Source organism: Balaenoptera musculus, chromosome 2 (genome assembly GCF_009873245.2).
Source record: "Balaenoptera musculus isolate JJ_BM4_2016_0621 chromosome 2, mBalMus1.pri.v3, whole genome shotgun sequence".
In the NCBI taxonomy this organism is placed as follows: Eukaryota; Metazoa; Chordata; class Mammalia; order Artiodactyla; family Balaenopteridae; genus Balaenoptera; species Balaenoptera musculus.
The window spans coordinates 71959316-71978052 of NC_045786.1; the positions used below are offsets into that span (position 1 = coordinate 71959316).

Sequence of the window (18737 nt, forward strand, 5' to 3'; positions counted from 1 at the left end):
GTAGAGCTGCTCTCTCATTACCAGTGAGGATTTTTTGTTTGGGTCTAAAAAAAGGTTTATTGTCAAAATCTGTTAGTGTTTTCTTCAGTTTCTGTTTACTTAGAATAGTTGAGTAATCAGATGAGTGGGTAAATTGATTATTTTAGTTAATTATTTATTTATTTATTTTTTAGTTAATTTTTAATTGATTGGTTAATTCTTACCTAAAGTATGTATTTAAGTTGCCAGATTTCCGTAGTATTAGCATGTAAGGTACACCTAACAGAAAGGCTATTCTGACTGGTTGAATTTTTAATTATTTTAAAGACTCAAGCGAACATTGTGAATATCAGTTATTGGTTAGTACTCTGTGAATAAAAAAGTTATTTGAACTTTCCAGTGATTTGGAATCTAGATAAGTGAAAGTTCATCCTTATTGATGGGTACCTGTTAGTAACTTATCTAAAGTAAATGCTAATATGGTAGATAATATGTTGGGAATCTGCCTTTTAAGATTTGTTTATTCATTTACTGAATATTTTACTTGAGAGAGGATTGTTGTTCAGTTATTGTTTTCAACTTATTTAAGTGAAAAGAATCTTCCTTTTTCTTCCTTTTAGTATTTCACATAAGCAGTGTCCATCTGTTACTTTAAAAATTCATGGAATTTCCATCTGGCTTGGTTTGGTTTATTAAAACAACTAACCAGTTTACCCAATTACTTTCTTTAACTACAGACTCTTTTTCTGTTGTTCTTATTTATAATTTTGCTTCTCTTATGAATTCTTTCTTTAAAGTCAAGTGTAAGTTAATAAGAACTTTTTTTTTCAGCTGAGAAACATATCCTTTATGAGTTACTCAAATATAGAAAATTTATTTTGTTTTTCCTTAGAGATGATTGTGTATTTAAATGATGATAGAAAGGTGATTTGGGTGGGGGCTTAATAATTTAAGATGTTCTTTAATCTTTTTTCTTTCTTCTGAAGAGTGAATTGGATGTTCCTTTTAAAGTCAGGGCTGGCCAAATTGGTAAGTACTTCACTCTTCATTTGAATTTTTCTTCGTCCTTTTAGTTTTTTATTGTTCCTGTTATTTAATCTCAAACATCATTTTTAGCTTGAAAAAAATGTGAGAGGTTTTTGGTTTATGTTGATTAGAGCTTTCTGAGTTCTGAGCCGAATGTATACTATACCTAGTACATACATCAAAGTTTTTCACAAAAGGTTAGAAAATTACCCTCTAAAGTGGAAGGACATTTGAACTGCAATGATGTTTTTCAGGCCTGGTTCCACCACACAAAAATATCTTCATTTTCAAAATCGAAATGCAAATTTTGTGTGATTTTTCTTCATATGTCAAAGTAGTGTAATTTGCAAACTCTAGTAAAGAGAATTTAAGTGTAGCTTATTTCCCTCATGTTTTGTTCAGCCATTTCACTTGATACATTGTGCAGCAGTGTGGCATAGAGGATATGTTTTGTTAAGCAGAAAGTCTTCCTTTGCAGCTAAGCTCTTACACTAAGATCAGCCATAACTAAGCATACATCTTTGTTGGAGAAATTTTTTAATAGGAAGTTTAATATATCAAGTCCTTTCAACTAGTCCATACTACTTGGTTTTTACTTTTTTAAAAAATATAAATTACAACCCTAGATGACTTACCCTTACTTTAGAATTTTCACTTATGCCACCATCCTTCCTTCCACCCCCATCACCCTGCTACTTCACCACATCACTTTCCTTCTTCATTCATTATTTTGTATTCAAGGGAGGCTTTGTCTTTTACTGTTCTAGTATCTCTTAGTAATTACTTGAATACTTCTGTGAATCCACATTATATCATATATATGTGTTCGTTTTATAACAACTAAAAAATTTTAATATAAACTTTCCTTTTTTTTTTCCTTGAAAAAATTTCCCTTAGATCGAAAGTATCCCTTAGGGCTCGCGTTAGATTTTTTGTTCATCTGTTACACAGAGGCTTGTGCTTTGTGAGGTGGTGATGTTTAGCAATGTTCTAGAAGTATTGTTGCAGCCCTACATGCTTTATTGAAATCCTTGAGTGAAGTTATAGCCATTCATTCATTCTTTTACCTTTGAGATACATAGCTGTGGGAGAAGCAAGGCTACATATGATATCTTTGTCCTCAAAGAAGTTAGAGAGATCTAAAATTAGTACAAAATATTGCATTGTCATTTCCAGGGTATTGGATGAGTTATTTTTGACTAAAGAACTTAATACGTTATTCATTATATTATTACAACTAGATTTATATTTTGGAAGAGATTTTCTAATGGTTCAGAGTTTATTCTCTTTGCTTTTAAAGTATTATAAGAATTTAATGGCTTCCTTCAGGGTTACTCACTGAGTTATGAGAGACCCTTTACATGTAAGGATGCAAAACCTATTTTCTTTCTACTTATCCCTGTTTTTGGGTTTATGAGGCATTTATATTAGTTATTAAATTGCTGTTAGGTTAAAATATTACACCTAACCTGTAGAGTTAGTGTGGCTAAGTGGACTCAAGGATGTTTTGGTTTTCTAAGAGCTAGACATATTTGTGGATACTCCTTTTACTTAAAAATTTAAAAAATTTTGTGATCTATAAAAGGAAGGCAGTAACATAACTAACTTAAATTTCAGTGTAATACAGAATAATTAAGAATGGGAGGATAATGAGTTAGGGTAAAAGGAGAGAAGAAAAGGTTTAGAGAACAGGTAATCTCTTTTTGGTATGTTAAAGGGGCATTTCCCACTTTTTCAGTCTCATGCTCACCAAGAAGGCAATCAAATCAGTTTTGAGGAGTTGGTGAGATAACTACAAATAAAACACTATCCATTATAAATATAGGTGGTACTCACTATAAAATCAACAGACTTAGAAATGACTGGCATTACCTCTGGGTCCTCTGAAGTGGGAACCATTTAAGAAACTCATCAGGTTTATAAGCTGGAGAAAAATAAAAATTTAGATGGAGAAATAATTCGAGATTTTAACCTTGGTAAGAGATTCCCAGCTAAAACTGGCTTGCGTCCATAGCCATTCAGGTGAATCAAGATATCCTCCCTTTGCATTGCATTATTTTATTTCCTCTTCAGCTTCTTATCCTGTTTAACAATTTTTTGAGCTTTCAGCATCTTTATTTAAAAGTGCCAATGATTCTGGTGGTATAAGTAGCTTAGTCATTCACATATTAGCATGACTTAGTTGAATCAGATTCTTTGTCTTAAGAGTCTGATCGGCAGCACTGAGAGAACTATAGCTCTCAGTATAATGACTGTAGGGTCATTATTTTTTAAATTGTGATGAGAGAAGGTATTTAATTTTGGAACATGGAAAACTGTGGGGTAGAAAAGGTTTGGATAGAATTGCTCTAATACAGTTGAGGGCAGACTGGGACATTGGCTACCCGGAGACCTGGAAAGAGGGCATACTAAAGATTGGGAAGAGAGTAAGGAAATAAATGTGGAAAGATACCAAAGACAGATTTTGCCCATTTCAGAATTTAGCTGAGAATATGCCCTTTTTGTCTTCTCTCCTGCTTTGCGTAGCTTTTTTCCGTAAAACTCCAAACTTGGCTTAGTGACAATTAGGGCCATAGTTCATCTATTATTATGGGTGAGAAAGTTTCTGTAGGTAAGTTTCTGAAGGACCTGATATTAATACCATTGTTTCTAAGAGAGAAGATGTGTTCTGCCTTTCATGAGATTTATAAGTAGATATTTAGAATATAACTGGTCTGAACTCCTGTAACTCATAATACTAGTAACCATAAAACAGTATACCTTGCCTTTAGGGTTGGCCTCTTCCAGTTGTAGCAATTTGGCATACTGTCAAAGTTCTATTCCTTTGGTACTCTTCTCTGTGTTGCCGCTTCAATTCCTGAGATCTTGAACAGATTTTTTTTTTTTATACTAATGCTGTAGAGATGAAGTTGTAGGTGTGGCTAGAACAGCATGTACAATATTCAGACCATCAATTCTGGTTCCATTGATGACTTGGGTGGACTTAAGCATATAATTTAACCTGTCTGGGACTGAGTTTCCTTTTTTTCAAAACTGAAGTAATAGTTGCCTCATTTTTCTTATGGTTTGGGAATATTAAATGAATTAATAGTTATCAAAAGGTTTGAAAAATATAAAGCACAACGTGAATAGTCACCTTAATGGTAATACAATATGGAAAAGATGTTTTAAACTGTGTTGGGGTTTTTTTTCTTTTTTTGTCTGAGTGATGTACATACTATATGTGTGAAGGGTTTTGTCTACTTTCTCTCTTAATGAAAAGTGAGAAATGTATATCTTCTTGAGCATCCAAATAAGAAGGTTGAAATTATGTTCCTTTAGATAAATTAACTTTGAAGATTCCTTGGAAAAACCTTTATGGAGAAGCTGTTGTTGCGAGCCTAGAGGGATTATACCTGCTTGTTGTCCCTGGGGCAAGTATGTTATTTTAGGTTTATAAGCATTATAGTAAACATCATAGTACAATTATATAGCATCATAGTAAAATTAAATTGGTACCTACGTTAAGTATTTTAATATGTTTAGTAAAATAGAAGATAATAGAAATAAACTAATCATATTCATATATGTACACATATACAATACATACATTTTACACATACACACACATATATTACCACATTTTATGTAAAATATTTTTATGCTATTGTTGGAAAGAATAATTTCAACCATTTGTGAAATTTATTCTATCCTCAATGAATAATTATTCTACAACTAAGGCTTCCTATTAAGTTGAGATACATTAGACTTTTACTTTTGGGAATGAAAGTAAATAAGTTTTTTAAAATGTGTTAATCTACAGACTGGAAATTTTTTTTTCCCATTTTGTTGCTTCTGATTTTGAGTGACTGTTCTTTCAAAAATGTGTGTAGATAATTTTTTTCATTATAAAATATAGTATTTTAATTTTTAAAGTGTGATGTTTTTTAAAGTGATATCTTTCATTATTAATGTTTTTTCAGTTTGAGTACAATATAATGTTAAGAAAAGTTTGGGTATTTTAGGGAAAAATTACTTATATTTTCTCAACCATAAAAGAAACAATTTTTATTTTTACCTTTTGTTTTCCAGTCTTTACTGTATGCATACTTGATTTGATGTAGCATTTATTACACTATATATACAACATGGATCTGACTTTTTTGGTTAATATATATATTTTTGATATGTTTCACAGTTTTCATGGTGATAGTGACAATTTTGAAAGGCTATATGATATTCCATTATGGTCTGCCAACTGTTTTTTGCTTATACAGTGAACATTATAAACTCCTCCTTCTTATAGATATCTTACTCATTTTGTGTTACTCCCTTAGGATACATGATCAGAAATGAGATTACTAGATTAAAAGGATATATATGTTTTATGATTGTTGATACATGTTCTTGAATTACTTTCTGAAAGTCTTTTCATCAATCTTACATTGATACCAGTGGGTATTGGATATTACACGTTTTTTGTAGTTACTCAAAATTTTACCACTCAGATATAATAACTGGAAATTTTTTGGTATACTTTCTGCCTTCTCTTTGTTCCTCCCTTTCACCTTTCTACGCACCCTTTTCCCCAAATATCCTTTCTCCTATCTTCTTTCTCCCTTTAATTCCTTTCCTTCTGTCCTTTTCCTTTTGATATAAGCTTTGTAAATAAATAGGAATCATTTATGTTTAACCTTTTTGTAAAACCAATCTAAAGAATATAAATGTTTTTTGACTTACAAAAAATTACTTACTACACACACAATACAATATTATAATGAGGCTGAACTTTTCTTATTTGTTTATTTATTAGTTGCCTTTCTGGACGTGTGAATTAACTATACATTTTTAGGTATTAAATATGATGCTGAAAAGGAAGAAAAATCCTTGCAAGATATTAAACAGAAAGAGTTATCCCGAATTGAAGAAGCCCTTCAAAAAGCAGCAGAGAAAGGTACAATAAGTTTATGTTTTAGATAAATGTACATATACCTATATTTTAGATATATTTAATGCTCTGTAAGGAGGATTCGTTCATAGGCCTTCATAAGCTGTAGTTCCAAAGAAAGAATCTTCTTTTAAAATCATATCTCACAATATTGATTGTAAAGATTTTAATGACTCACACTTGGGAATCATTGCCTTTGTGATTATTTTATCTCACTGCCAGTTAAATTTTCTTACTTTTCTTACCAGTCATTTCTCCTGTGCTACGTAATGGAGACTTCCCAGATTCTTTGAGTTCTTGCAAGCCTGTTTGTTTTCCCCAAAGGTTAATGGTTTCTTTGTCTGCATTTTCACACGTGTTGTTGAAAGATAATAAGGTTTGGTATATTAATATAGTGAAATAATGTTTAGAGGAAATGGTGCTGTAAATCTTTTCTTAGCTATCTCTTTATATTATACATGATAGTTTTAAAAACTTGATTTTTCAGATTTCAGCATTTTAAGATCTTGTCTCAAGTTTTAATGTTTTGTTTTTATCTAAAAATAAATCTGGTGACTATTTTATTTTGGTTTATGGAGCAACAATAAGGATAGGATGAAAAAGAGTAGTCTATAGGATGGTGAGTTGAAGGACTTTTCCAAGCCTTTCCAAGTTTGTTTTTCTCTTTCAAGTCAAATCATACCCCAATTGCAGATAGGGGTGTGAGAGTTATAGCATTTTACATCATTTTTGTGTCATTTAGTAGCATGTTTATATATTTCTGTGATGAAAGAAGATGGTACTAGAAATGCTAAGGCATTTCTCTTTGGTCTCTCTTAAAAGATGTGGCAAATGTTGAGTTAGAAATGACAAAAATTATATTTAGATCTTATAATAAGATATCTTTCCTAGCTTAAGCTGCTGCTATTTATTTAAATCAATAAGAAATCTCTCTTAAAAATAGCTTGCTGATTAAAATTCTTTATCAATGATTCTAATTCTTTTTGCCACAAGTGTTTTTCTCTTATTCAGAATTATTGATTCTTTTACAAAATGTACTAAAATACTTAAAATACAGAGGCTATCTTAATGGTAGAATTTTTTAAAAGCCTAAACATGTTTTTTCCTTTCGCTTTTCATATTTAACCATATCTTATGTTTCTGCTGAAACTTAAGGATCTATATTTCCATGAAAACAGTTTTCTTCATTTCTAGTACTTTTATGTACCAAATAAAGCAAGGTGGTAGTGGTTTTGTCTTATGACAGTTCAGTGTGAGTATTTCTTTTTATTCAATTTTGGTTAATTAGAAGAAGTTTTATAAAAATGAGGAAAAAGGCTTGGAGAGCACTAAAATTTCATTTCTTTCTTGAATCAATTCAGATTAAATCTGTTTTCTTAACACAAATGTATATAATTGTGTAGTCATCAATAGGTATATTTATATATGCTTGGATATATTGCTGTAACATGTAGTTATATACTTATAATAATTTATAATATGTATAATTAAGTTATATTTTCCCTCTTGAGAAACAAACCACAAACTCATTGTTTTTTTTTTTTTTGGAATGGAAATAGCTGTGATTGCTTAAAAAATATTTTAGTGTTTCCAGTGAGCTATAAGAAAAAGCATGGTATATACTCTCTCCTGTTTTAGTAGTTGACAACTTAATCAGCAAAATGATAACCTGCTATACATTTTGTATTAAATGCCTATGAAATTTTGACTCCTGGGTTTTCAATACTTAGGAAACATATATTTGTGTCTGGCAGAGAGGCTATTAAGGATGATTTGATAAATCTATAGGGGATGAATATCTGTAGTATTAAGCTTGTGTAAATGGGGCTGTTAGGCTTATATAATATATAATCATTACATTGTAGCTTCTTGGATGATAAAATTTAGGTTTTGTTAGGTAGAACTAAAATTCAGAAAGTGAAACTCAGTTTTAACATTATTACATTAGATTTGTCAGAAAAATGTTTTGAGTATAAAAGAGATCAATTCAGGAATTGGGAAATACGTTGATAGAGGTTTTTTTCCTTTAATTGTCAAGAAATACATTTAATTATCTTGACTGCATATAAGTATTTTTTCTAGTTTGTGTGAATATGGATCCTACGTTCAGGTAATGTTATTCGTACGAATGATAAGACAACCCTGGCCTTTAGGTGCTTTCTATTTCACCATTATTAATTAATAGTTTTGACTTGATTACCATACTTTATTTTTCATACTTATTACTTTTCCACTTATTTCTTGATTTTAAAAGCACAAAAGCACTATCATGTATGTATAGAGACTAGGAGGTAAGGAGAGGAAGTGATTCAATTATAAGCACCAGATGATAAAAATGAAAATAGAGTCCTCAGGCTGATCTGCTTTAAAAAAGTATTTTTACTTAATTTGTTTCATTTGTTAAAATAAAGTGCTGCCCACTATTATGTGGGAAAAAAAGAAAATTGAAATATAACTATAAATTCATTTCTAGAGAGCTTGCTTAACTGTAAAAATAAACTTTCTTGATATTTTTCTTCTTTTATTTCATTGTAGTGAGTTTATTTTCCTGGAAAGGCTATTGTAAAGTAAAGGGAAATATTAAATTCCTAGTGAGGCCAAAAGATTTTCAAATGCTATATAGATTCTGTATTTTAAAATGTTAATTTTATCAAAAACTCTAAAATTTTAGAGTTAACATTAACTCTAAAATCAAATAGTTTTTCCAAAAAGACTTATGATGAAAAATGTCAGTTTCGTATTCCACCATTCTCTACCCTCTAGACCCACTTCTTAGAGGGAACCATCATTTTAGAAATATTAACTTTCTGTGGTTGTCTAATGTATTAATGTAAGGCACTCTCTTGGATTTCCTGTTACGGTAGTTAAGGAGTTCACCTCTCCTACAATTTTTTCACCCTAAATTCCACTTTCTGTCTTCTCACAATATGATTATATCATAATTTTTGGCCAATTACGAGTCAAAATTTACATTACTATGACAATATAATTATTGTTCACTGCATAGGTCAAATAATGCACTGTGATTATATTTCCTTTGCTATGTAGCCTTTTGTTTTTCTTGAATTTGTAAATGCTTCTTTCCTATTTGCCTGGTCTTCTTTGTAAATTTATCTTCAATTCTTTTTGTGTACTACATGAAATCAATCTATCATATGACTATCAGTGTTATTTTCCAATTGGCCAAACCCATTTGTTGGTCCTCTCCCTGTCCCCCTGTCCCTCTTGGAGATCTTTCTCTGAACTGGTTGTTTTTTTAGTTCTGCTACATAATTGTCATCCTGGAACTGGTCTTCACTGCTCTTCTGTTTTAATTCATTGGGTCCCTTGCCTTTTGTTCTTTGTTAGTTTGTTCCTTTGTTTTGCTAGAACATTTCTAATAGCTTTTAAGAAAGGATACACTGGATATAATTTTAAAAATCCTTTCAAGTCTGAAAGATTTGTAATTTACTTCCATACTTGTTTGATTTGGCTGGGGATAGAATGCTGGGTTTAAAATTAGAATTTTGAAGGCAAAATCTTCTAACTTTCAAGTACTTTTGAGAAGTCTGATGCCATTCTGTTCAACAGATTGTTGGAAACACAAAAATTAGAAAATTCCTGGAGCCTACTGTTGAAAGACTTCATGTATAGTGATAAATAGGAGAGAGTGTTGCGTCTCATCAAAGAGGTATAGATAAGAGTGTTACGGGAGTTCATAATGGGCATATTACATTCAGCCACAGATCAGGGCGGACACTGTGAAGGTATATATTTCAGCTGAGTCTAAAGGATGAGTATGCAGAAAGGAGAGAGGTCATTCTAGGTAAAGGGGACAATGAAATGAAAAAATGTAGAGCATGTATGGGGAGCAGCTAAGAATTTGGAAGTTTGATAGCGTAGCTGGACGTGAGTTGGAAAGCTAAGTTTAGGTCAGATTTAAGAGATTTGAATGCCATGATGGTGATGACAATAATTATTGAGAATTTACTATTTGTGGGTCACTCTTCAAAATACTTTATGTCAGCTTACTCATTTAATAGTCATAATTCTATGATATAAAGGCTTTTATTGTTCCCATTATATAGTTGAGAAAGCTGGAAGTTAAATAACTTGTTCTAGGTTATGCTGCTAGAAAATGACAGAGCTAGAATTTGAACTCAGTCTGGCTCTTGACTCTGGTTTATAAATGGACTTTAATTGGTAGTCAGTGAGAAAGTAAGTTTTACTTTTTTAAAAAAATCCGGAGAGTGATGTGATCACAGCTGTGTTTTAGGAAGGTAAGCTTGTAGTGGTGTCTAGGCTGGATTTGAGGAGGGAAATGGAAGATGGTGCTACCTAGCCATCACTGACAAGAATGGATAGAAAGGATTCAGACAATGTGTCTGAAATGGAACGTACACTAAAGTAAGATGAATTCATTTCAGCTGACTCTAAAATTAGCGTAAATATCACAGCAATATTTCATTCTGAAAATGGGCAAAATGGTGGGGAAAAAGGGAACCAAAACAGCAGATTTTTGCTTTCTTTGAAAATTTGGCAAATCAATGAGACATTAGCCATAATTGATATTTGTCTGTTTTGCTTAATTTGAAATTATTATTATAATTTTAATTATTAAGAATTTTTGTTTTAATGTTATGAAAACAAAGTTTATATGTTGAAAGAATGAAAATGGTGTCACTGAAAATATTTCCTTAGAAGTAAGTTGTTTTGGTGTCACTGGATTTTACTTGTTCTGTTACATGATTTCTAATTCTTTGAATTAAGTTTAGACATATTTTATGTGTAAAATTAAAGGTGTCTTTTAAACGCTTTGCATTTTGGTTATCGCTGCCATGCGGATGCAGGCGCACATTCAGGGGAGTTCATATATGGCTTGGAAAACTTTGTTTACAAGGACATCAAGCCTGGTGGGTATGCATGGTTAATTATATTCAGCTACATACAAAATTATATTCTTATCCATGCTTGTGCTTTTAATGGAGTTCATATGACGTGTCATCCTTTTAGAAAATATGGAAATGTAATTCATGTTTTTCCCCTTTACCATCATTTCCTTTTCTCTACCTTCTGCATTTATTCATTCACCAAATACTTAATGTCTTCTAGTAGCAAGCACTCTGCTGGATGGTGAATATTCATGAGGTGAAACAGACACAATCCACTGCCCTTATGAAGCTTACAGTTTGATCTATAGATAACTTTCAAATTTGGACTGCCTTTTTGACTTTAGTTCTGTAGAATAGTAGTTTCTCAATTAAACAATTCCTCTCCTATAGCAGTGCTTTTCAGACTTTGTAAAAAGCAATAAAATGGAACCTTTTATTTTTTGAGTGAGACTTTATTTAGAACCTTGATAAGAGATGTTTCTGTGACTTTCTTCTCATGTCCTCCCTGATTTGCTTCGCCTCTGCAGTAGCTTTGGAGGCACCGGTAGACTACTGTCCTGGACAGCCTCACATAAGGCAAATTTGAAGGCTGACTGCTTTAGGATTTAACAGTAGGATTCTTTTGTATCCTAGGAAGTTTACCAAGCACATTAAAATAATAATTTCTAATATTTTACACAGTAATTTGATTTATTTAACTGTATCCCCTATAACTTTTCAGGAATTTATTATATTAGCTCAGTCACACTTAAAATTTCTTTTGATTAAATGGCAAATGGGGTCTCTATCTCAAAATGTAAACAATAATAAGCATTATGATATAATTACTTTCGCTGCTAGAAACTTCTTTAATGTTTAGGTTCATTATGACAAATGGAAGAATAAGTTGCATGCAGATTTCACAGCATTGAATGAAATTACCCTGAAAGGAGTTTCTCTTTGTACAAATCTGCCCCTTGAGTGAGTGTGGCTGACTATGTTAATTTGTCTTCGAGTCACTTTGTTTAATATAAAAGATAGCATGGAGATACTCATGGTTCACTGTCCAGTTTTGTAGGTTGTAATTGAACCAGCTTTCTGTAGTCTGCCAGGGGCAGTGTTTTCTGATCCTACTAGGAGCAACCTGCCTCCAGGATACAAATGAATTCCACTGGCCCATTCAAACATGTAACAAAATCATTGGGCAGCATTGCTAAAAACAAAACAAAACAGACAGAGGTCACTATAAAGTAAAACCTCATTGATTCAGAGTTTCCTTTTATTCCAAAAAGGTATATTAGCCTGGATAAAAAAAACTAGGCCTAGAATTTGATGATTCTGAAATGAGAATAATTTTGTTGATGATATCTTTATTTAGTTGTCCAGGACTTTGTGTGTACTTTATAATCCTTTTGTTTTTTCCAGTTTCTGAGTGTATATTCCTTCCTCGTTAAAAAACAAACAAACAAAATACCCAAAACTTCTAGAGCAGTGGTTTTCAAAAAGTCAAAACTATTTTCATAATAATGCTAAGACATTATTTGATGTTTTCACTGTATTGACATTGGTGATGATGGTGCAAAAGCAATGTTGTGTAACATTGCTGGCTGCGTTAGCATGAATCGAGGCAGTGGCACTAAACTATACTATTAGGAGCCATTGTATTGTTCCTTACCAATCACTCACAGTAAAAAACAAAATAAAATGGAAAAAGCACCAATTTTACTTAAGAATGTCATTGATGAAATAGAAAAATTTTAATTTTAATAAATTACAGCTCTTGAGCATATGTGTCTTTGAAGTTTCGTGACAAAAGAGGAAGCATACACAAGGTATTTCTGCAGACTGAAGCAGGATAATTGTCTCAAGGACAAATACTTGTGCAGTTTCGGTTATCAGTGGAACCAGTTGCTTTTTTCATGGAAAGCCATTTTATTTGGAAGAATGGCTGACAGACTATTATTACTCAGATTTGGGTGTTTGGTAGACATTTCAACAATACAACTTTAAGAAAAAACAACTGACAGTGTTTGTTGCCAGCAAAAAGATTTGAGTTTCTGAACAAAAATTAGAATTTTGGGGAATTTGTATTTGCCGCTTTGAGCTTGATGGCTTCCCATACTTAAAAGACTTTCCTGATGAAATTTGTGGTGGTATTAACAATGTGATTTTTGATATTAAATAATAAAGTGACTCAATGTTTGTAAGATCTGCATAATTCAATGAAGCAATATTTCCATATTATCAGTGCTTGGTAAAAAAATTATGAATGTATAAAAGAGCAAGGTAGACTGATTTTAATTCAGACGAAAGATACACTGATAGAGTTTCAGTTTCCAAGGTGCAACTTTAAGAAGCTATCACTAGTTGAGTTTGGTGTAGTATCCATAATTGCATGAAAAGACCGTGAAGATGTTCCTTCCTTTTCGTATTACATATCTGTAGTTAGGTCAGATTTTCTTCACATACTTCAATCTAAACAACATATACCGAAAGAGCAAAGGCAGAAGCAGATATTTGAATCCAGCAGTCTTCTACTACGCCAGACATTAAAGACATTTGTAAGATTGTAAAACCATGCCACTCTTCTCACTACAGCTTTTTGTTTGGAAAATATAGTTATTTTTCATAAATACATGTTAACTGTACTATCACATAATGGGTTTTTAAATGAGTTAATATTAAAAAGATTTTCAGTGTTGATTTCCAATATGGTAAATATCAATAGCTGTAATCCACACTAATGAAAAGCTGTTTAAGGTTCTTAAATTGTAAGTGTGTTAAAGGAACCCTGAGACCAAAACATTTGAGAACTGCTTTATAGAGTGACTGGGGATCATGAATTTATTGTCCATCTGATTAAACAGAAACTCTCTCTAAAGAAATATGTAGTACTCAGATTAGATTTTGCAACTATTTGAAGATGTTTAAACATGGTGCATCTAACACTGAGATCAAAGACAGAACAAGGTGCTAGAACACATGAAACCAGAAAGATAATAGGAGGTCAGGTGAGAAGAGTGAGTTATGGTAGATTCTAAACCCAGGCAGCTGAACTCCTGTCTCTGAAAGCTTTCTACTTAATTGGGATGGTTTTCAGGGCTACTCTGGCTTTCTTAGCTGTTTCTTTTCAAATGGTAGTTCTTTGAGAACTTAGTCTTTTTCTGAATGTTTAATTTATAAATGAAAAAGACTTAGGGAACATCACTGTGACAACTACTGGTAATAGCAAAGTCCAGATTTTGTTATACGTTTATTAAATATTTTCTTCTTGAAACTTAGGGTTTTATTCTTAAAATAAAAGATTTGATTCTTAGTTTTTTGTAGTGGCAGGACAATTTGCTTTAAAATATCAAGGAAGAAAGAATTTAAAATTTCAAGCTAAATATCATGTATATTCTCTCAAATATATGTAACATTAACTGAGCTTATATTTTTATTATAATGTTCAGATGTGGATTTTTTTGATTCATTTGAACAGATACGTATCATGTGCTTTGTGCCTAGATGTTAGGATAATTCCTGTCCTAATGAAGACTCCTGCCTGGTAACAAGACAGTTGTGCAAACACTTCAAATACAGTGTAATCACTGCTTAATGGAAGTCTATATAAGGTGCAGGGGTAGATGGCCTTGGAGATGCTTGGAAGAGTCAAAGAAGGCTTCACACAGGCTGTAGTGCTGGACCTGAGATTTGGAAGCCTCCTAGGAATTTGCCTGGTAAAGAACTTCAGGGAGAGGAAACCAAGTTCAGGGAATGTGTAGAGGCATTAGGCATTAGAAAGTTATGGTTTGTTTTGGAAAGTATAAGTAGTATTCCTGAAGTATCCAGTGCAAGGATGAGTGGCAGGAGATAGAACAGGACAGGGTGATAGAGGTCGGATCATGAAAGGACTTTTGTGTCATGCAAACACTTTCTCATTTTATCTGGCAGGCTGCAGAGAGCCTTTAAAAGAATTTTGAGCAGGGAATTAACAGGCCTGAATAGTATTTTAGAAGATGTAAGTCTGGTGGCGGTATAGAAGGATGTTAGGTCGGAGGTAACAGTGGAGACTGGAGGCAGGGGAGACCATACAGAGGCTGCCCCAAGAGCGTGGACTGGAGTTGATGTGTAATAGGCAGTTGAATGTAACGATTTGTAAGTTGGGTAAGATAGGTTTGGGTTAAGGCCATGACGTGAGGCAGTGCCAAATAAAAGTGGATGAGGTGTTAAAGGAATTATTAAGCTAATTTCAGTGTAAAAGTCCATGTACTTTTTTTGCCCTTTTTGTATTCTTTATGTCCTCAAGTTATTAAAGTATTCTGCTTGTGAGGTGTATCATCCAGAGGAAGTCATCTGTCGGCAGCCTACCCATTCATTTCATTTGTGTTCCTGTGTTCCTACCACACACTTATCAAAACCTTTTCTCTGAAAGTCTTTTTATTCTGTCATTATTACATTTCCAATATTTTGGTAACGCTGAAATGAAAAATTAAACTTCATAGTGTAAACAGTCATAAATATTATAAAGGGCATTCTGTATGGATATTTTACCCAATTTTTGTGTAATTGCACCTGCCAGGTTATTTTCTAGATTAAAGAAGGTTATTCTAGACTAAAGAAGGTTTGTGAATTTCTGCTTGTATTGAAATAACAGATCAGTTTAGAATAAAGTAACGTGAGTTGTACCAAAATTTGCTGTCAGGAAGAAGTCTCTTGTTTTCTTTTCTGTCCTCTAGTCTGCTAACTTGAATTTTATCCTTTTCTCACTAAAATGCTTCCACTGAGAAGGACGTAAACGTAAAAAGCACAAAAAACATTTTAAGAAACCTTTTAAAGGTCTTGATCGCTCAAAAGGTAGGTAAAAGTAGTTTATATGCCATGTGTTATTTATACACATTGCCACTTGATTTCTGTCTTCAAAGGTCAAATGAATGTTAGATTACAATGTAACTTCAAAAATAAGTTTTAAGTTGGAAATGCATATTAAAATCTAAAATCTAAAATAAAAGAAGGACACTGGAATAGGTTGTAATTTCCATTGAGTAGTGCCTTAGCTATCGTTTGGTCATTGATTATGAACTATGAGAATTTCAACTCTTTTTTTTAATTTAATTTAATTTATTTTTTATACAGCAGGTTCTTATTAGTTATCTATTTTATACATATTAGTGTATATATGTCAATCCCAATCTCCCAATTTATCACACCACCACCACCCCCCGCCACTTCCCTGCCTTGGTGTCCATACGTTTGTTCTCTACATGTGTGTCTCTATTTCTGCCCTGCAAACTGGTTCATCTGTACCATTTTTCTAGGTTCCACAAATATGCGTTAATATATGATATTTGTTTTTCTCTTTCTGACTTACTTCACTCTGTATGACAATCTCTAGATCCATCCATGTCTCTATAAATGACCCACTTTTGTTCCTTTCTGTGGCTGAGTAATATTCCCTTGTATATATGTACCACATCTTCTTTATCCATTCGTCTGTCGATGAGCATTTAGGTTGCTTCCATGACCTGGCTATTGTAAATAGTGCTGCAATGAACATTGGGGTGCATGTGTCTTTTTGAATTATGGTTTTCTCTGGGTATATGCCCAGTAGTGGGATTGCTGGGTCATATGGTAATTCTATTTTTAGTTTTTTAAGGAACCTCCATACTGTTCTCCATAGTGGCTGTATCAATTTACATTCCCACCAGCAGTGCAAGAGGGTTCCCTTTACTCCACACCCTCTCCAGCATTTGTTGTTTGTAGATTTTCTAATGTTGCCTGTTCTCACTGGTGTGAGGTGATACCTCATTGTAGTTTTGATTTGCATTTCCCTAATAATTAGTGATGTTGAGCAGCTTTTCGTGTGCTTCTTGGCCATCTGTATGTCTTCTTTGGAGAAATGTCTATTTAGGTCTTCTGTTCATTTTTTGATTGGTCGTCTGCCCATTTTTTGATTTGGTTTGTTTTCTTAATATTGAGCTGCTTGAGCCGTTTATATATTTTGGACATTAATCCTTTGTCCGTTGATTTGTTTGCAAATATTTTCTCCCATTCTGAGGGTTGTCTTTTCGTCTTGTTTGTAGTTTCCTTTGCTTTGCAAAAGCTTTTAAGTTTCATTACGTCCCATTTGTTTGTTTTTGTTTTTATTTCCATTACTCTAGGAGATGGATCAAAAAAGATCTTGCTGTGATTTATGTCAAAGAGTGTTCTTCCTATGTTTTCCTCTAAGGGTTTTATAGTGTCTGGTCTTACATTTAGGTCTGTAATCCATTTTGAGTTTCTTTTTGTGTATGGTGTTAGGCAGTGTTCTAGTTTCATTCTTTTACATGTAGCTGTCCAGTTTTCCCAGCACCACTTACTGAAGAGACTGTCTTTTCTCCATTGTATATCCTGGCCTCCTTTGTCATAGATTAGTTGACCATAGGTGTGTGGGATTATCTCTGGGCTTTCTATCCTGTTCCATGGATCTATATTTCTGTTTTTGTGCCAGTACCATATTGTCTTGATTACTGTAGCTTTGTAGTATAGTATGAAGTCAGGGAGTCTGAGTCCTCCAGCTCTGTTTTTTTTCCCTCAAGATTGCTTTGGCTATTCGGGGTCTTTTGTGTCTCCATACAAATTTAAGATTTTTTGTTCTAGTTCTGTAGAAAATGCCATTGGTAATTTGATAGGGATTGCATTGAATCTATAGATTGCTTTGGGTCGTATAGTCATTTTCACAATATTGATTCTTCCAATCCAAGAACATGGTATATCTCTCCATCTGTTTGTGTCATCTTTGATTTCTTTCATCAGTGTCTTATAGTTTTCTGAGTGTAGTTCTTTTACCTCCTTAGGTAGGTTTATTCCTAGGTATTTTATTCTTTTTGTTGCAGTGGTGAATGGCATTGTTTCCTTAATTTCTCTTTCTGATCTTTTGTTGTTAGTGTATAGGAATGCAAGTGATTTCTGTGCATTAATTTTGTATCCGGCAACTTTACCAAATTCATTGATTAGCTCTAGTAGTTTTCAGGTGGCATCTTTAGGATTCTCTATGTATAGTATCATGTCATCTGCAAACAGTGACGGTTTTACTTCTTCTTTTCTGATTTGGATTCCTTTTCTTTCTTTTTCTTCTCTGATTGCCGTGGCTAGGGCTTCCAAAACTATGTTGAATAATAGTGGCGAGAGTGGACATCCTTGTCTTGTTCCTGATCTTAGAGGAAATGCTTTCAGTTTTTTACCATTGAGAATGATGTTTGCTGTGGGCTTGTCGTATATGGCCTTTATTATGTTGAGGGAGGTTCCCTCTATGCACACTTTCTGGAGAGTTTTTATCATAAATGGGTGTTGAATTTTGTCAAAAGCTTTTTCTGCATCTATTGAGATGATCATATGGTTTTTCTTCTTCAATTTGTTAATATGGTGTATCACATTGATTAATTTGTGTATATTGAAGAATCCTTGCATCCCTGGGATAAATCCCACTTGATCATGGTGTATGATCCTTTAAATGTGTTGTTGGATTCTGTTTGCTAGTATTTTGTTGAGGATTTTTGCATCTATATTCGTCACTGATACTGGTCTGTGATTTTCTTTCAGTATCTTTGTCTGGTTTTGGTATCAGTGTGATGGTGGCTTCACAGAATGAGTTTGGGAGTGTTCGTTCCTCTGCAATTTTTTGGAAGAGTTTGAGAAAGATGGGTGTTAGCTCTTCTCTAAATGTTTGATAGAATTCACCTGTGAAGCCATCTGGTCCTGGACTTTTGTTTGTTGGAAGATTTTTAATGACAGTTTCAATTTCATTACTTGTGATTGGTCTGTTCATATTTTCTATGTCTTCCTGGTTCAGTCTTGGAAAGTTATACGTTTCTAAGAATTTGTCCATTTCTTCCAGGTTGTGCATTTTATTGGCATAGAGTTGCTTGTAGTAGTCTCTTATGACGCTTTGTATTTCTGCAGTGTTCATTGTAACTTCTCCTTTTTCATTTCTAATT

The 18737-nt window shown here is 32.9% G+C and overlaps 1 protein-coding gene across 5 annotated transcripts in view; it reads left to right on the plus strand.

Annotated features, from left to right (window-relative positions):
* The window catches only part of VPS13C (vacuolar protein sorting 13 homolog C), a 189961-nt gene that overhangs the window by 17444 nt on the left and 153780 nt on the right, over positions 1–18737 (plus strand). For 3 of the 5 annotated variants that reach the window (XM_036841776.1, XM_036841774.1, XM_036841775.1), the window contains exons 3-5: positions 966–1008; positions 4327–4422; positions 5837–5938. In XM_036841776.1, coding sequence (XP_036697671.1) covers positions 966–1008; positions 4327–4422; positions 5837–5938 — 241 coding nt within the window. Of the gene's footprint in view, positions 1–965; positions 1009–4326; positions 4423–5836; positions 5939–10761; positions 10825–15552; positions 15619–18737 lie in introns of all 5 variants that reach the window. The other 2 variants (XM_036841778.1, XM_036841777.1) reach the window with 1 other exon arrangement.